At 41.7% G+C, this 18439-nt stretch overlaps 1 protein-coding gene and 1 long non-coding RNA gene across 5 annotated transcripts in view; one reads left to right on the top strand and one right to left on the bottom strand.

Moving 5' to 3' along the window:
* The window catches only part of LOC112673137 (basic proline-rich protein-like), a 52770-nt gene extending 36847 nt beyond the window's left edge, over positions 1-15923 (top strand). For 3 of the 4 annotated variants that reach the window (XR_007413811.1, XR_003144686.3, XM_025468748.3), the window contains 3 exons: positions 12367-13242; positions 13325-13410; positions 15294-15923. Coding sequence is in view for 2 of the 4 variants with exons in the window: in XM_025468748.3 (XP_025324533.3) it covers positions 12367-13041 (675 nt within the window). In the remaining 2 variants the exon portion in view is untranslated. The remainder of the gene's footprint in view (positions 1-12366; positions 13243-13324; positions 13411-15293) is intronic. The other variant, XM_025468755.3, reaches the window with a different exon arrangement.
* On the bottom strand, positions 11603-13546 carry LOC118355889 (uncharacterized). Its single transcript, XR_004819200.2, has 3 exons — positions 13374-13546; positions 12335-13045; positions 11603-12206 (listed from the first exon to the last, which is right to left on the bottom strand). It is a non-coding gene; the product is annotated as an uncharacterized LOC118355889 (long non-coding RNA).
* Positions 15924-18439: the final 2516 nt, after the last annotated feature.

Below are 18439 nucleotides of genomic sequence, written 5' to 3'. Positions count from 1 at the left end.
AAATTAAAAATTTAGTTTTTCAATCACAGTAGCCACATTTCAAGTGCTCATTAGCCATGTGTGTGACTAATGACTACCATATTAGCACAGAGAGCGAACATTCCATTAGTGCAGAAAGTGTTATGGGACTATGAAGTTCCAGATGGTTCTAGCCTTTAGTGTAAACTTGATTCACTACTTATCTGGACAGAGTCAGGGAAGTGAGTTACATATGCAAAAAAGATTCCTTAACTTTCCAGAAGCCTTGAGATGCCTCTCCCTTGACCCTCAAGCTGACTTCTCCATGTCCCTTCCTTACTCCATCACCCCTCCTTCAAGCCAGTAAAGAGCAAGGGTTTTAAAGATCCCAGTTTTAATCTCAGCTCATCACTTACTGGTTGACTTCCAACGGGTTAATTAACTTCTCTGAGCCTTAGTTTTCTCATTACTAAATTGATGACAGTATTTTAAAGGATTGTTGTGAAGAGTAAGAGAGGTAGTATGAGCAAAACATTTAGCACAGTGCCTGCCACACAGAAAAGAATAAGTGGTAGTTATTAAACAAAAAAAAAACAACCCTCTGTATACCCTTTGTATATGCTTCCACCACTCCCTGCCACCCATGCCTGGTTATTCCTTGGTATTCTTAAGCAGAGCAGGAGTTGGTGAGGATGGTGGTGAGAAGTGGGGAAGGGCCTGGGCATCTGGATACATCATGCACCCCAGTTCAGTGCTATGAACACCGTTTGCTGCTACTGTTATCTTCAGCTCTTCCCTCCCCCTTATCTGTTCAGATGGCTTTTGCACTGGAACTCCAAGTCCCACATGCCCCTCCCTTTCTACTCAGAACTAGAACAAATGATTAACCACACAAAGCAGCCATCAACACTCTTTCCAAGGACATCAATGACCTCATTAAGTCCAACCTAAGGGGCACTTTCTCCTCAACCTCTGCAGTGTGTGACACTGTTGCTTCTCCCTCCTCATTTTGGTTCTCATCTAACATCCTGCAGACCACTCCTCCTCCTCCCTTTGCAAAGGCAAATCTCTTTACCGCTCCCTAGGCCTCAGTCTTCCCCAGGGCATAGTCTTATCTACTCCTAAACTCAGTTTTCCTAAACTGATGGCTCCCTAACCTACACCTCCAGCTTCCACTTCAGCTTCAGCCCCTACCTACTGCTCCCTGCTGGCCACTCCTGCATGAGCCACCTTTGAATCCACCCTTATTCCCCTCCAACCAGGTTCTGCCGTCAGTGGGGGAAGAGAACACACACAGACTGCAAGCTTCTGTAACCACATCTTGTGTTAGGTACTTCCTTTAATCTTCACAACAACTCTGTGAAGAAGGAACTTCGATCTACACTTCACAGCTGGGGCGGCGGGGAAAAGACTCAGAAGAAGAAGAAACCAAAATCTAGGTCTGTCTGAATCCAGACTCCACATTCTTTCCAATCCATAGGAACTCCAACTCATTCAGTGAATTGATGCTCTCTGCCAGGAGGTAATATACCATCCGCCTCCCTAACAGTTTGCAATTTAGTGAGAGAGACAGAGAAGATATTACAGGTAAATTCAGTATTGTGGTCGTGCTATGGAATGCACAGAGGGGAACCTAATTCAGGCTTTCATGTTAGAAAAAGCCCCTTCCAAAGAGAAAATATCTCTGCTGAATCAAGACCAGTAAGAATCACAAAGGAAGAAAAGGGGGTAGGAAGCATGATCTCAGGCAGAGGGAGTAGTTAAAGCAAATGCTTGAAACTGGAGGAGAGAGTCAAGAGGCTGCAAACAGTTCAGTGTGGCAGGACCAGAGGGAGTGTGAGACAGAGGTGAGCAGAGACCAGCTGAGTTTGAGGGTACAGGAAACCATTAAATCCTTTTAACAGACGAGAAGCATGTTCAGATTTGCATACAGGAAAGAATCCTTCTGGCTGGAAAGTAGAGAATGGACTCTAGAGGGAAGCAAAGCGTGGAGGGCAAGGAGACAATTAGCAGGCTGTAGCCATAGCCCAGATAAGAGATGATGACAGTGCAAATTAAAGCAAGTGGCCCCCTAGATAAGGAGGGGGAGAAAGAAATCCAGGATGGAAACTACATGAAACTTGGTGGTTGATTAGATGTTATTAGATGTGTAAAGCAGCTAAGGAATCAAGGATAATGTTCATATTGGGAAGTAGGCAACTCTATGGATGGTGGTAGAGTCATTGAGAGAGATAAATACACAAAAAAGGGCAAATATGAAGGAATGTTGATTTGTTTCACTTGAGACATGTGGAGGTGAGGTGCAAGTGGGACACCCAGATCAGGATGTCTGATAGACAGTGGTCTGTGGGTCTGTAGTTCAGGAGAAGGAACTGTTGGGATAGAGACAGGTTTGAGTTTCATCAATGGTAACTTAAACAATAGAAATATATGAATACTACAAAGAGATATAAAATGAGAGGGAAAGCAGGTTGAAGAAGGGACTGAGACATTCAGACATTTAGGAGGTGAGTCGGAGGAGAAAGACCTTAAAGGAGACTGAGAAGAAGCTAGAGAAGCCGAAGGAAAAACCAAAAAAGTGTAGTCTTGTGGAAGCAAAAGGATAGGAGTCGAGGTAAAGATGCTGACAGTACAACTAGTTTCAATGGTAGGGAAGCGCTGTGGGTGCCCTTTTTGAGAGCAATCTAAGCCAATCTGCAGTGGTTGAGGGGAACCCGGATGGTAAGCAAATGTAGATGGTGAATGTAGAAAACTCCTTCAAGTTCTAGCTCCACGTTGGGTGTGGAAATTACTTAAATGAATAAAACTTTAAAAAAAGAAAACTTCAAAATATCTGATTGCAATAAGTTCACTGTAAAGATTAGATGAGATGATGAAAGTAAAGCAATTAACGTGCATGGCACATAACAATAATTCAGCAAATGTCGGGGACGCCTGGGTGGCTCAGTAGTTGAGTGTTTACCTTCAGCTCAGTGTGTGATCCTGGTCCCTGGATCGAGTCCCACATCAGGCTCCTCGCATGGAGCCTGCTTCTCCCTCTTCCTATGTCTCTGCCTCTGTGTGTGTGTCTCTCATGAATAAATAAATACAATCTTTTAAAAAAATTTTCAGTAAATGTCAGTTACTACTACTACTATTATTATTATATATTAAAGATTATATCATGGAGTGTGTGGGTGGCTCAGTGGGTTAAGTGTTCAGCTCTTGATCTTGGCTCAGGTCTTGATCTCTTGGTGGTAAATTCGAGCCCTGCGTTGGGCTCCACACTGAGGCATGGAGCCTAGTTAAAATTTTTAAAAAGGAGGGCACCTGGGTGGCTCAGTCCTGTCTGCCTTCGGCTCAGATTGTGATCTCAGGGTCCTGGGTTGGAGCCCCACATTGAGTAGGAGTCTGCTTCTCCTTCTCCCTTGCCCCTGCTCATGCTCTCTCTTGCTATCTCTCTCTCTCAAATAAATAAATAAAATCTTAAAAAAAATAAAAGGAATGTACATTAAGGAAGAGGAAAGATATAGTGGTAGCCATGAAATGTAAGTTTAGGGAGGATTTTTTTTTTTAAGGCCTCTCTCTTTACCATATTGAAAAAAAGGCGGGGGGAACATTTTTAAAACCTCATCAAAGAAATACATGCAAATAATTTTTTAAAAAAGCAACAATCCTCTGAGCCACTCTGCCAGCCCCCAGAAGCAACCACTTTGAACTGCTTCTGTGTTAAGGTAACCTCCTTATCACTAATTAACCTCCTAATGATGGTTTCTTGATTTATTAGCCTTAGATATTATCTATTAACTTCATGCTGTGCTGAGTAAGAATTTAGTTCACTGATACCTCTCTCTTGTCATCCAAAATGGTTGTGTCACCATCCACTGGCCACAAAACCTACTTAAGCTCTTTTTTCATTCCATTAATCACAGCATTTCTTGACGCCCTACATTTAAGATGAGGATATTAGTAGCCTACTCTTCCCACTACCTCTCAAGGGGAAAGGTTTGTTTTTGTTTGTTTTGTTTTGTTAAATGTGAGAGATTCTTGAATAGGGTTAAATGGAAAAGAATCAATGAAAGTGAACAATTGAAGATAGATGGCAAAACAGTTGTTGCCCTGAGATCCCTGGAGAGACTGAAGAGGATGAATTCAGAGTCCAGTATGGGACATCTCCTCCATAATGGCACCACCAGGTTCCTAGCACAAGTCTAGAAAACTTCTGGAACATGTGGAAATCTTTTGTACCCTAGATCCAATCAGCTATAAAATTCCATAGATTCCAACTCTTCAATTACCATCTTTCTATTAATTTCTCTTCTGCCCATGTCTTTAGTTTGGCCTTTCAGTATTTCTGACTTGGACAGCAGATTTCTAACTGATCTCGCTCTTTCTCCTCACTTTACCCACTCACACAACGTGTCCCAGCCCAGCGGGGAGTGTTGAAAAGGTACAAGCCAAGAGGAATGGGGTGGAGGCCAAGGCAAATGGAGCATTTTCCCCTGGTACAAGCATAGTTTCTCAGGACTGTTCATTCAATAGAGCTTCAGGGCCTTACCAGAAAGGCTGGTGAAGCACCCCAAATGTGCCCATTGCGAAGTCAAATAACCATAGCATGGGCTCTGGTTGAGAAATTCTCTTCATGTCTCCTTCAGAAAATCGCAAAAGAAGAAATACACGCGGCCAATAAACATTTAAAAGTTCAACATCACTAATGTAGAGTGACAGCCATGAGAAAAGGTGTGTGCTATTTTTTAAGGGGCTTCCTTTGTGAGCATTATTAAATTAACTTAGAAGGTGGACAGTTCAGCTGGCAGCTACTTTCCCTCCTTCTCTGGTCCCGGTCCTTTGAGAACTGGATATGCCTGGCATAGGGCACTAACTGCGAGGAGCATGTGAGGCATGTACCTCTGTGTCACGGAAGCTCTGACACTGAGCAAGATTATTTTTAGAGGTGACCTTCTGGGTTCCAAGGAAAAGTAAACAGACAGATGCACATGATTTCCTCTGGGAGACTCGCAGTAAACAAATTGGCATGTGTGCACTCCCTATTATCCCGTGTTCTGAATCCAGGGCTCTTAAAGAGCAGGCTCAGGTGAAACACCTTACTGAAAGCTAATAACCAACCAAATGAAGAAAGGGGAAACTGAGTAGAAGTTCAGTTTCTAGCCACTAGGTCAGAAAACCACAGATGAAATACCTTATCTAGTTCAAATTCTTGGAAAACATTTTGTTGTAAATAAAATTTCAATACTTTCTCATAAAAACATTGCTAAAACTTACTATTTAATTTATTGCCTTTTATTTTGTATTACTCTATTTGTTTTACCTTTGTGGTTTTTTTTTTTTAACCTTTGTGGTTTTTCTGTGAACATTGTAAAAAAAAAAGTAGAAAGGAAAAAATCTCCATAATACTTACCCTTATTAATACTTTGTTGTAAAAAAAATACTTTTTTTATATCCTTGAGATTTTCTTGCACATACTTATATCTCTGTATCAACAAAAGAAAAACATACTGTCTTATAACTTTATCATCTGGTACTGTATCTTGCCATCTTTTCATGTTGGTGTTTATAGGTCTCTTTTTTTTTAAACACTTTTTTTTAAAGATTTTATATACTTATTTATGAGATACACACAGAAAGAGAGGCAGAGACACAGGCAGAGGAAGAAGCAGGCTCCATGCAGGGAGCCCGATGTGGGACTCGATCCCGGGACCCAGGATCACACCCTGGGCCAAAGGCAGACGCTCAACCACTGAGCCACCCAGGTGCCCTATAGGTCTCTCTCATTCTAATGATGGTCATTTAGATCATTTCCAGTGTTTTACTGTATTACTGTTACAAACAATGCATAAGGAAGCATCTTTGCACAGAAACCTTTGAGCACTTTCATGAAAGTTTCTGTTGGGCTGTTTGTGGGAAGAAATTCTAGATCAAAACATTTACACAATTTTTAATTTTTAGTTTAGTTATTGCTCTTCACCTTTCCCCTGAAATATGAAAATAAGCTAATTTCTCATAAAGACTTAGTACCTAACACAGTGCTTGGCACATGTTCTTTAACGCTGGGTGGATAAAAGCATCAAATATCATTGTTCTGGTTGTGAAAAAGTGATGCCTTTGACACTATTGAAGCACATTGCCCTGCCTGCCTCACTCTTAATTGTCCTAGACAACATTTAAGTGCTGGTAAAATGTTAGATTCATAGTAGTAGTTGTCGTCATAATATAATAACAAATAAGTGCATCAGAATACATAGCACTTCTGATTGTCTCCTTGGTTGACAAGCTGTTGTTATGACCTGAAATCATAGAATTCTATCATAGATAGGAGTCTAGACATCAATAGTCTAAGTGTGTGTATATATATATATATACATATTTGTTAAAGCTCAGAGAGGTAGTGATTGGCTAACCATTTGAGAACCAACAGATGACTATGACTATGTCATATCAACAAGGCACATTAATGACTGCGATAAGTTTTCTCTGGTCTTCTTAGTTATGTCGACTTACCTGCCTAGAGCTTTCTTTCTTGCCCTTCTAATTTCCTACTTCAGGTCAGCCAAGGATTGGAAATAAGATAGGCTTAAAAGAACTATATGTCGAGTTGTGGGATCTGACTGTAAGTCTAAGGTTTTCCTGTGAGTGAAACATGAGAGTCTTAGTACAACGTTTCGTCAGCTATTTTAGCAACTCAGGACAGCTTGTGTGTGTGTGTGTGTGTGTGTGTGCATGTACATGCATATGCACTTCCTACGTTTTAGCAGCTTAGGAATATGTTGCCATGTTCTAGAGAGATGAGATGATATTGTATATAAATATTTATCTGGCATATAGTACCTGGAATACCTGGAAGGTACTCAGAACCCTTTAGATTTAAAAATTTACCTAATTCTAAGGAAACAAATAGCCAAAGGGTTTGTCTTCAAATGCTCTTAGCATTTGGCCAAGGTCTATTTAAAGGAGAGTGAAATAATCTTTTTTCATCCCTTTGCTGATACATAATGCCACCTTTAGTTTCAACATCAGTAATTTCAGGAGTAGTATATGTGGCCCAAAGACAACCATGTCCTAATTCCTGAAATGCCTGAATATGTTACCTTACATGGCAAAGGGACTTTGCAGATATGATTAAGGAACTCGAAATGGGAAGATTATCCTGGATCATCCAGGTGAGGCCAGGAAAGTCTCCTTAAAGAGGGAAGCAGGAGAGTTAGAGTCAGAAAAGGAAGTATGTCGACAAAAGCAGAGGTCAGAGTGATACTATTGCTGGAGGAAAAGACCATGAGCCAAAGAATGCAGGTGGCCTTTAGAAGCTGGAAAAGGCAGGGAAATGGATTCTCCCTGAGAGCTTCCAGAAAGGAATGCAGCTCACTGCCAACACCTTGATCTTAGTTCAGTGAGAACTTTTTAGATTTCTGACCTCCAGAACTGTAAGATACTAAATTTGAGGTGATTTTTAAGTCCCTAAATTTATGGTAATTTGTTGTAACAACAATAGGAAATTAATACAGTGTCTTACCATAAGGCAGTGCAAGTTTGAATTTTGATTGAAGGATGCTGTTCGCTGAGTGAAGTAAATCAGTCGGAGAAGGACAAACATTATATGTTCTCATTCATGTGGGGAATATAAATAATAGTGAAAGGGAATATAAGGGAAGGGAGAAGAAATGTGTGGGAAATATCAGAAAGGGAGACAGAACGTAAAGACTGCTAACTCTGGGAAACGAACTAGGGGTGGTAGAAGGGGAGGAGGGCGGGGGGTGGGAATGAATGGGTGACGGGCACTGGGGGTTATTCTGTATGTTGGTAAATTGAACACCAATAAAAAATAAATTTAAAAAAAAGGATGCTGTTCTTTTGCATTTTAATAAAATATTTAAAGAATGTGAAAATGTTTTTTTTTTTTTAAGATTTTATTTATTTATTCATGAGATGGGGGCGGGGCAGAAATACAGGCAGAAGGAGAAGCAGGCTCCATGCAGGGAGCCCAATGTAGGACTTGATCCCGGGACTCCAGGATCATGCCCTGGGCCAAAGGCAGGCACCAAACCGCTGAGCCACCCAGGGATCCCCTGAAAATGTTTAAAGAAAAAAAAGTTGGAAAAAATAGCCATATAATAATAGTTAACATATACTGAACACTTACTATATACCCAACATTGTGATTCACAGAATTTCATGTAAGGCTTATGACAACCCTATGAGTTATTTGGCATTTATCTGTTTATTTGACAGATAAGAAAGTAAATATAAAAGAGGCAAAGAATTTAATTAACTTCAATAAGCAGAGATTAGCTGAACTCTCAAGTGGGAAAGTGAATTCCATCCTCTCAAGTCAAGCAGGGAAAAGTGGAAAAGAGTTACCACAAAAATCAGGCAAAGGTAAAACTTGCAAGGGATAGATGATGCCCTACGTTGTAAAAATCAATCCCATCTGAAATGCTTTGAGTTCCTACCACAGGGCAGGCAGTTCCCAGGGATTACAGGGGGCCCAGCTTGTTGAGCGCCAGGCCTGGAATAACCCTCAGGGGGTGCATCCCTTCCTCTTCCACTTAATCTTCCCCCATCTGTAAACTGACCAAAAACCCCAAAACCGTAACCCCAATCTCAAGTCTTTGACTGACCCCTGAACATATCAGATTGACAGTACCAAAATAAATCTCCTGCCCTAGTCCTTGGATAATGTCACTGGATAATGACTGCAGCCCGAGTAACATACACCTGGTAAAGAAATTAACGTGACTTTTAATGACACCTTCTATTTACAAGAAGTAGTAACACACTTTTAACTCACTGTGTTGCTTATGTATGTATTCTCTGTATTTAAGATACTTGAAATATTTTAGAGAGTCTCACAGGTTGGGGGTGTGTGGAATCTGACATTAGATTTTTAATGGAAATACTTAGGATTTGACCAATAAGCGATGTAGTAGATATTTCAATGCTTAAGTGAATTGCCTTAATGTATAGGTTTGATTTTTATGCTGCACAGATGCCTAAGAGAACTTGATCTAGTATTTTTACACAAATACCATGACACTTGTTGAGCACTTAGCACCCACCGGGCACGGTTTTAAGTGCTTTGCATGCACTAACTCAGGTAAGACTCACAACTCGAGGAGTTGTGTACTATTGCTACCCCCACTTTCAGGTGATAAAGCTGAGACACAAAGAGGTAAAGGACTTAACCAAGGTCACACAGCCAGTTAGTAGCAGAGCGCACTTCTAACCAGTGTCCTTTCAGGGCTGAAGAAGACTCAGGAATACTCTCTAAGTGCTCTGGAACTGGGCAGAAAATGGGCCAAGATGATTTAGAGTGTAAATCTGCCTTGTTAGGGGCGTGAGGTGCCTAAGACAATCAGATACAGTTTTGTGTGAATTTGACATATTTTAAGGGAACTTAGTAAGTTAATAAACTTATTAATAAATTAAGTTTGTATACAGTGCAAATGTGTAAGATAATTTGATTTGTTGGATGCTTTTGTTATTTAATGCTTTAAGAAAATTCTATCGTATTTATAAGAGTGTTTAAATGGAAAGTTTAATATGTCCAATTAAGAAGTTCACCAAACATTGATCAAAGAACAAGTAAAAGTGTTTCATTTTTATTTATTTATTTTTTTAACATTTTTTAAAATTTTTATTTATTTATGATAGTCACACAGAGGGGGGCGGGGCAGAGACACAGGCAGAGGGAGAAGCAGGCTCCATGCACCCGGAGCCCGACATGGGATTCGATCCCGGGTCTCCAGGATCGCGCCCTGGGCCAAAGGCAGGCGCCAAACCGCTGCGCCACCCAGGGATCCCAAGTGTTTCATTTTTAACATAAAATTGATTTATAAGTGAATTTGAGATTTGCTTTTACATGCTTAATAACAGCTAGGCTTAAAATTTACAACACTAATAAATATCAGTTAAAAATCAAGCAGCTTTTTGGGTTCTTTCCCATGCACAAAATAAAATCCTTCTGACATTTAAAATCTTCACTGACAGTTGGTAAAGTTATAGTCCTATTTTGCAGAGGGGAAAACTGAAATAAAGAGAAGTAACTTTCCAAGTGGGAAGTGGTGTTTCCTACATTCTAGTCCAGGCAACACCAGACTGCCAGCCTACTCAACCATTATCCTGTACTGCCTCAATGTATGGAGAGTTATTTTTATAGAAAATAATTTCAGTTCCAAGTACATAACCTGGGGAAATAACACACCAATATAACAGTGCTGGCTTTGCCTAGAGTAGAGGCAAGGGCTGTTATTTTAATTTCTGTGTTACTTAAGATTTAAGTAAAAGGAGTTCTCTACCCTTTCACCCCATTTTTCAACTAATTTTTTTGCTGCCAATTTAAAATTAATAGAATTCTGTACCTCTTTATATTTTAATTTCTTCTGTGTTGTCAGTCAGCACTTTATAGTCATTTATTAATATCTACCTCATGAGCTTTTTTTTCTTTGCATTTCTGCTTATGCTTCATTGTTTCAAATACCACCTCAAATGGACATAGACATCATTCATGAGTCAAACCTTTTCTTAAATCCTCATCCCCATAAACCTCATAGAATTAGTCACTCCCTTAGTTAGGCTACTTTTGTACCTAATATATGCTTTTATTAAACATGTAACAGTGAATTAGTTGTTTTTCTATTTATCCATCTTCCATATTAGTGTCTGTGATATATACCTCTTTTCCCTGGATGTAGCACAGAATTTGGTTGGTTAAACCAAACTTTTTTTTCTTCAGTGCAAAAAAAAAAAAGGTGGTTTTATTAAAGCATGAGAATAGGACCCATTGGCAGAAAGAGCTGCTAAACCAAACATATTTTGCAGTTATGAAAGCTGAATATGATTCACTTAAATAACCTAAAGTATGAAGTATTTTTTGTTTTTGTTTATTTTCTAGGAAGATTCTTTTATTTTATTGAATTCTCTGAATGATACATATACATAATATATTTTATTTTTTATTTTTATTTTTTTAAGATTTTAAAAGTTTATTTATTCATGAGAAACACAGAGAGAGAGGTAGAGACATAGGTAGAGGGAGAAGCAGGTTCCCTAAGGGGAGCCTGATGTGGGACTTGATCCCAGGATTCTGGGATTATGACCTGAGAGGAAGGCAGATGCTCAACCGCTGAGCCACCCAGGTGCCCCTATTTTCTTTTTTTTTTTTTAAGATTTTATTAATTGATTTGAGAGAGAGTGCACGAGAGAGAATCACGAGCAGAAGGGAGGTGTAGAGGGAGAAGTAGACTCCCCTCTGAGCAGGGAGCCCAATGGGAGACTCTGTCCCAGGACCCTGGGATCAGGACCTGAGCTGAAGGCAGATGCTTACTGACTGAGCCACCCAGTCACCCTATATTTTGTATTTTCATCGAGGTTATTTTAGAATCTGTTTGGAGCCAGGGATCAAAGACTGTGGTTGTGGTTTATGAGGTATAAGAAGACATGCTTAACAATTGGTTTCCACTGGCTACTGAGTGGAACATCCTCAAAGAACTGATAAACCCACTCACTATCCTTTGAGCAGTTGTCAACACTGCTCAAAGCTATAGAGATAGTGGAAACCAACAGAAATCTCCTGCCATACTGGTTGTGGCTTAATCCAGTATTGTACATTGTTCTGAGTGCTTTTTTTTTGGAATCTCCAATGTCAGGGTGCTTGAATTTTGCTTTTATTATAGTTTTTGAGTTGAAGTATGCTTTGCACAGGCAATGATATACTTCCCCCCCACCAAAAGGTTTATTAGTCTCTTTTGGTCCTTTAACTCTGGTCTAGCATTGGGGTAGATGACACGATCAAGCCTTAAATTGAACTAAACATGGAGGAATTCAGTTAAGAAGCTGTTCCAGGGAGTCCAGGTGGCTCAGCGGTTTAGTGCCGCCGCCTTCAGCCCAGGGCATGCATGATCCTTGAGACCCGGGATCAAGTACCACCTCGGGCTTCCTGCATGGAGCCTGCTTCTCCCTCTGCCTGTGTCTCTGCCTCTCTCTCTCTCTCTCTCTCTCTCTCTCTGTGTGTCTCTCATGAATAAATAAATAAAATCTTTAAAAAAAAAAAAAAAGCTGTTCCAAAACTAGATTCCAAAACCAATTCTCTGAAAGCACGTATCATTTACAAGAAGAGTGGACCCATATCACGTTTTTTAACAACTTGGGAGGGAGGGAGAACCTCGTCTTTGCTTTCCTTGAGGTGCTCCCTGTCCAGCTGCTTTCAAACTAGCCTCGCCACCACATCTGGTCTGTATTTCTAAAGGTCCGGTTTTCTACTTAAAAGAAGAAAAGGAAAAAGAAAAAAGAAAAAAATAAAATAAAAGAAGAAAAGGGCAGTTAACCACTCAACCAGAACAATATTTTTACATAGTAGGGGGCCAGGAATACTTAAGTTACTTACGGTGACCCCAGTACATTTGCATTTTCTCCCAGACTGTTTCAGAGGTGGAAACCTCGGAGTACTGCTTTGTATGGTCCACCCTGCGGACCCTCTCACCCCGCACCAGTGCTCCTGGGCCCTCACGGCTGGGAGGCCGGCCTGGAGGCGGAGGCCGTGACCCAGGGCCGGCCCCCTCACGTTCTCGGTTCCAAGGCTGCAGCACGATCATCGGGAAAGTGAAAATGAAAACAGAAGCTACCCCGCTTGCCCATCCTGACGACCCGCCCCGTCACTTCGGCTGTGTGAGAGGACGGGCAGCGCCGCCAAGGCCTCCCCCCTGCGGGGCAGGGTCTCCTTCCTGCGCGGGGGCCTGTGCGGCGGCCCGATCGCCCACTCGGGGCGGTCCCACGACCCCCTGCCCCGCCGAGGCTGGTTCGCGGCCCAGTTCGGGTCCTCCCTGGGAGCCCAGCGCGGGGCGGGGCTTCGGCGGAGGCTCTCCCGCTTCTGCCTCCGCCCCTGCTCCTCCTCCTCCTCCTCCGCGCTGCGGGGAGTCGTCGGATCCCGATCCTGATCCTGATCCCGATCCCGATCCCGATCCCGATCCCGAAGGCCTGGCGGAGTCTGGGACCGGGAGAAGCCAGAGGCTTTTCTCCTTAGGGCCCCATCGAGGCCTGGTCGTCCGGCGGCCGCGGGCTGAGTCTCTGTCCCTCGGCGCATCTCTGCGTTGAGAACCTGTAGGGGAGGGTGGATCCTGAAGAACCTTGTGGACACTTCTACCTCCTGAAGCGCCAGCCCCGCCCAAGGGGAAGTGATAAGAAGGGGAATAGGTAAATAGGCTGGTGAAAGGAGAAGAAAGCCCCTGAACTGCCAAGTGCCTGGCTGGAGAAAAATCAGGGAGCAAGGACAGGACAGGACTAAAAATGTTTGAGGTGAGTTCAATTAAAACATACAGACGGCTAGAATCACCATCAAAGTATTGCTGATTTCCAACTGCCCTTTAATTCATTGCAGCTTAACAGGATGCCTGTTAATTGCAGTTGACACCAGCCCTAATACTTACAGACCAAGTTCAGATCGGATTATTTAGAACAATGCAGGTATGAAGCAGGGAAATGGGGTGTTGATGTTTTCAAAGTTCTTTTCAGGTTTCTGAAAGTTAGTGGGGGGAGGGGGAACCTCCAATGAATATATACCCCAGGCATAATCAAGAACGACGTAAAGCCACTGTCATCTGTGTTTCTCCTTGTCTGACATCAGATTGTATTCACAAGTTATTCGTTGGCTGGAGTCAGCCCTTGTGATCAAAAGAAGCCAGATGATTTAGCACGTACAGTTGTTTGCCTATGTTCTCAGATGCTGAAGAACGTTGCCTAATACACTTCTAGGGAATTTAAAGGCAAAAAACCCCACCTGCTTCCAGTGCTTAGAATTGTACTTGCACAATTATAGAAGCTATCCTTTAGCGCCTGTGAATTTTTACCTAAGGAAATGTGTAGTTATGAGACGTACTTCATAACCACCTATTCGTTATGAAACTTTGTCCTTTAGAAATTATTCAGCAGTGGTTAGTGGCAGAGTTAAAGGTACACACAACCTTATGGGCCTGTTAGTGCTAACAAGGACACACTCAAAATTCTGAGGGTTGTTGGCAGGTGAGATATAAGATCATGCTGTTCCTCCAGTGTTGCTTCTACCTCTGCAATAAAGAATAAATGAATATGGTGGTCCCAAACAATTCAGGATCCACAAGCTTCATGCAGATATAGCCAAGTTCAAGAACTACACCACATACAACGAGTCATGAAAATGGCACAGAAACAAGATCCAAAAAATCCAGTCCCAAAGATAAGAATCTTTTTAAGGGGATAGACATTGATCCTGAGGAACATGCCTGTTGCCAAGAAGCATAACAAGAAGTGCCTGAAGAAGGTGCAGGGCAACTCCACCAAGGCTGTGAGTGCATGCTGAGGCTGTCAAGGCCCTAGTCAAGCCCAAGGAGATCAAACCCAAGATCGTAAGTGGTGGCAGCTGCAAGCTCAGTCAACTTGCCTACATTGCTCACCCCAAGCTCAGGAAACATGCTGGTGCCATATTGCCAAGGGTCTCAGTCTCTGGGGGCCAAAGACCAAGGCCAAGGCTGAAGCCAAGGCCCAAGCTATGCCTATGGCTTCAGCTCCCAAAGGTGTTCTCAAGCCCCCATGAAGGCTCTAGTAGTGTACAAACTAGTGATAAGAAGGATATGGATAGAAGTTCTAGCGTGACACACCCCTCCCTCCCCAGGCTTCTGGTTACATGGGGTTCATGTCCTCCTGTGCTATTTGCACAAATAAACATGAGGCAGGATCTGTCAAAAAAAATTATAATAAATGAATATGGTGAACAGTTATAAGTGAGGGAAAAAATGATGAGTTCGTAGATTTCTATTTGAAAGACCCTAGGTAGGGATCCCCGGGTGGCGCAGCGGTTTAGCGCCTGCCTTTGGCCCGGGGCGCGATCCTGGAGACCCGGGATCGAATCCCACGTCGGGCTCCCGGTGCATGGAGCCTGCTTCTCCCTCTGCCTATGTCTCTGCCTCTCTCTCTCTCTCTCTCTCTCTCTCTGTGTGACTATCATAAAAAAAAAAAAAAAAAAAAAAAAAACTTGAAAGACCCTAGGTAGAAATTTAGATATATTAAGTTTATTTATTTTATTTTTAATATTTTATTTATTTATTCCATGAGAGACACAGCAGAGAGAGAGAGAGGCAGACACTTAGGCACAGGGAGAAGCAGGCTCCATGCAGGGAGTCTGACGTAGGACTGGATCCTGGGACTCCAGGCACTAAACCGCTGAGCCACCCCAGGGATCCCCTGAAGTTTATTTTTTAATCACACCTAGTAGTAAAAGGTGAATTGAGACTAGGCTGTATTCTGGACACTTACTGCTCATTATTTCACTGTACCTTTAACAATTTTGTGAGACTATCATCCTCATTTTACAGGGAGAAGAATCAAGGCTTTGAGAAGTTAAGGTAACTTGCCCAAGGTCACATGGCTAGTAAATGACCAGTTTTGGATTGAACTCAAGTCACTCATTTCTCCAAATTAAAAACCATGCAGAGGAGCACCTGGAGGACTCAGTCAGTTGAGTATTTGCCTTCCCCTCAGGTCATAATCCTTGGGGTCCTGGGATTGAGTCCCATATGAGGCTCCCTGCTTAGCGAGGAGTCTGCTTCTCCCTCTCCTTCTGACCCTCCTCCCTGCTTGTGCTCTCACTCTCTCTCTCTCAAATGAATAAATAAAAAAATCTTTAAAAAATGCAGAATGTGGATGTATCATTTATCTAAGAACCTGACAGTATACAGTTTAAGTGGATATATTTTATGTAGATTATACCCCGGTAAAGTTAATTTTTAAAAATCATGCAGGGGGCACCTGGGTGGCTCAGTTGGTTAAGCAGCTGCCTTCCCCTCAGGTCATGATCTCCTGGTCCTGAGAGCATGCCTCTCATTGGGTTCCCTGCTCAGCAGGTAGTCTGCTTCTCCTTCTCCTACTGCCCCTCCCCACCATGTGCCTCCTCCCCTCCTGCTCTCTCTCTTTCTCTCTCTCAAATAAAATCTTTTAAAAAATCATGCAGGATGAATGTGATTTTTTATGATAAACATTATGGGGGGCATTTGGGTGTCTCAGTCGATTAGGCATCTGATTCTTGATTTTGGCTCAGGTCATGATCTTAGCACAGAGTCTGCTTGTTCCTCTCTACTCCTCCTCCTGCACACTCTCTCTCAAATAAATAAATAAAATCTTTTTTAAAAAAACAACATTATGATTTCATATATGATAGTTTCAGAGGAAAAAGAGATGGAAGTGATATATATATATATATATATATATATATATATATATATATATACTTAACATACACACTGAAAAATTGGTGACACCACAGTTAAGGAGTGTTCATTTAGTTGACCTTCCTAAACATAAGACACAGATGTATAGAAATATCAACCAGGATGCTACCATGGGGAAGGAGCATGCAAATCTGTTGTGGAAATCAACCAAGCATATTTCCCAACAAAATTGGAAAAGACATCTGAAGTATATGGTATCAAATTTGTGTAACAAAAATATGTTCCAAGTATAGGACATTAAAAAGTTAGATATTTGGTAGGGGGCACCTAGGCAGCACAGTCAGTTAAGCATCTAACTCTTGGTTTCAACTCAGGTTGTTTTATTTAAAAATGGGAATAGTACCTATTTGGGTGGTTGTAGGAAGGATCCAATGATATCATGTATAGAAAAAGCTCTTTAGGGACGCCTGGGTGGTTTAGTGGTTGAACATACACTTTTGGCTCAGGTCATCATCCCAGGGTCCTGGGGTCAAGTCCTGCCTCAGGCTCCCTACAGGGAGCCTGCTTCTCCCTCTGCCTATGTTTCTGCCTCTCTCTGTGTGTCTCTCATGAATAAATAAAATATTTTTTTTAATTTTTTTAAAAAAGAAAAAGCTCTTTGAAACCAGGATATTCAAATCTGACAGAGGACAGAATATTTCTGAATAAACTTTTAACTAACCATACATTTATTTTAATTAGGTTCAGGGATTTAAAATTTTTTTTAAAGACTTCATTTATTTGAGAGAGAGAGAGAACATCAGCAGGGAAGGGGCAGAAGGGACGTGATTTAAATATTGTATTAGAAATAATGTTTGGGAGGATCCCTGGGTGGCTCAGAGGTTTGGCGCCTGCCTTCAGCCCAGAGCGTGATCCTGGAGTCCTGGGATCCAGTCCCATGTCAGGCTCCCTGCATGGAGCCTGCTTCTCCCTCTGCCTTTGTCTCTGCCTCTCTCTCTCTCTCTCTTTCTCTGTGTCTCTCATGAATAAATAAATAAAATCTTAAAAAAAGAAAAAGAAAAAGGAAAAGAAAAAGAAAAAAAGAATGTTTGGGGAGCAGAATTTGCACATTTTTCTTTTTTTAAAGATGGTATTTATTTATTTATTTGAGAGAGAGAAAGCCATGAGCAGCGGGGGGGAGGGGCAAAGGGAGAAGCAAACTCCCCACTGAGTAGGGAGCCTGACTCAGGGCTCCAAACCAGGACCCCGAGATCATGACCTGAAATAAAGGCAGACACTTAACTGACTGAGCCACTCAGGTGCCCCCACATTTATTTTCAATTAAAACTTATTTGACTCTCTAAAAATAAATAAATAAATCTTAAAAAGAAAAAAAAAATCTTATTTGAATAGCTTGTCAGGCAGCCCTGGTGGCTTAGTGGTTTAGTGCCGCCTTCAGCCTGGGGTGTGATCCTGGAGACTGGGGATCGAGTCCCACGTCCGGCTCCCTGCGTGGAGCCTGCTTCTCCCTCTGCCTGTGTCTCTGCCTCTCTCTGTGTGTCTCTCATGAATGAATAAATAAAATCTTAAAAAAAAAAAATGAACAGCTTGTCAAAATAAGCAAGGCATACAATTGCTTTTGTGTTAAAAGGCTGTGTTTGGCCATTTAAAGAGAATATATTGACTTCTTCCTCATTGTATGATGTTCCATTTTGAAGTTTCACCAATTTAAGAAACATTTTTTAATTTAAAGCTTTAATTAAAATTTACAAATCAAATATTTTGTGAATTAGGTATCCTAAACAATTATGGTTGCCCATACACATGTAGAAGCAAGGCACAAAACAGCTCAGTTCCTTCCAAAAGTAGCACAATCGGCTTTCTTTTTTTTTTTTTTTTTTTAAAGAATCCTTTTTTTCCTTTTAATTTTTTATTTATGATAGTTACACAGAGAGAGAGAGAGGCAGAGACACAAGCAGGCTCCATACACTAGGAGCCAGACATGGGATTCGTTCCTGGGTCTCCAGGATCGCATCCTGGGCCAAAGGCAAGCGCCAAACCACTGCGCCACCCAGAGATCCCCACAATCGGCTTTCTTAGGATATTTAAACTGATAGTGGCTGTCCCCTCCCAATACAGATATATATGTATTGGTCAATTTAACAATCCCAATAATGACCAACACCACAAGGCCTCAGGATAGGACATGATTAATGAAATTTCACTGTTAGGAATTCTGCACAACTGTAAGTTTTCCAAGAGAATATTCTCTTCAGTGGCTATCATGAAGGCAGTGACATATCTTGATGAAAAAA

The sequence above is a fragment of the Canis lupus genome, chromosome 10 (genome assembly GCF_003254725.2).
Source record: "Canis lupus dingo isolate Sandy chromosome 10, ASM325472v2, whole genome shotgun sequence".
Taxonomy (NCBI): Eukaryota; Metazoa; Chordata; class Mammalia; order Carnivora; family Canidae; genus Canis; species Canis lupus.
The sequence above is the reverse complement of the archived record's forward strand: the minus strand, read 5'-3'. Positions and strand labels throughout refer to the sequence as shown.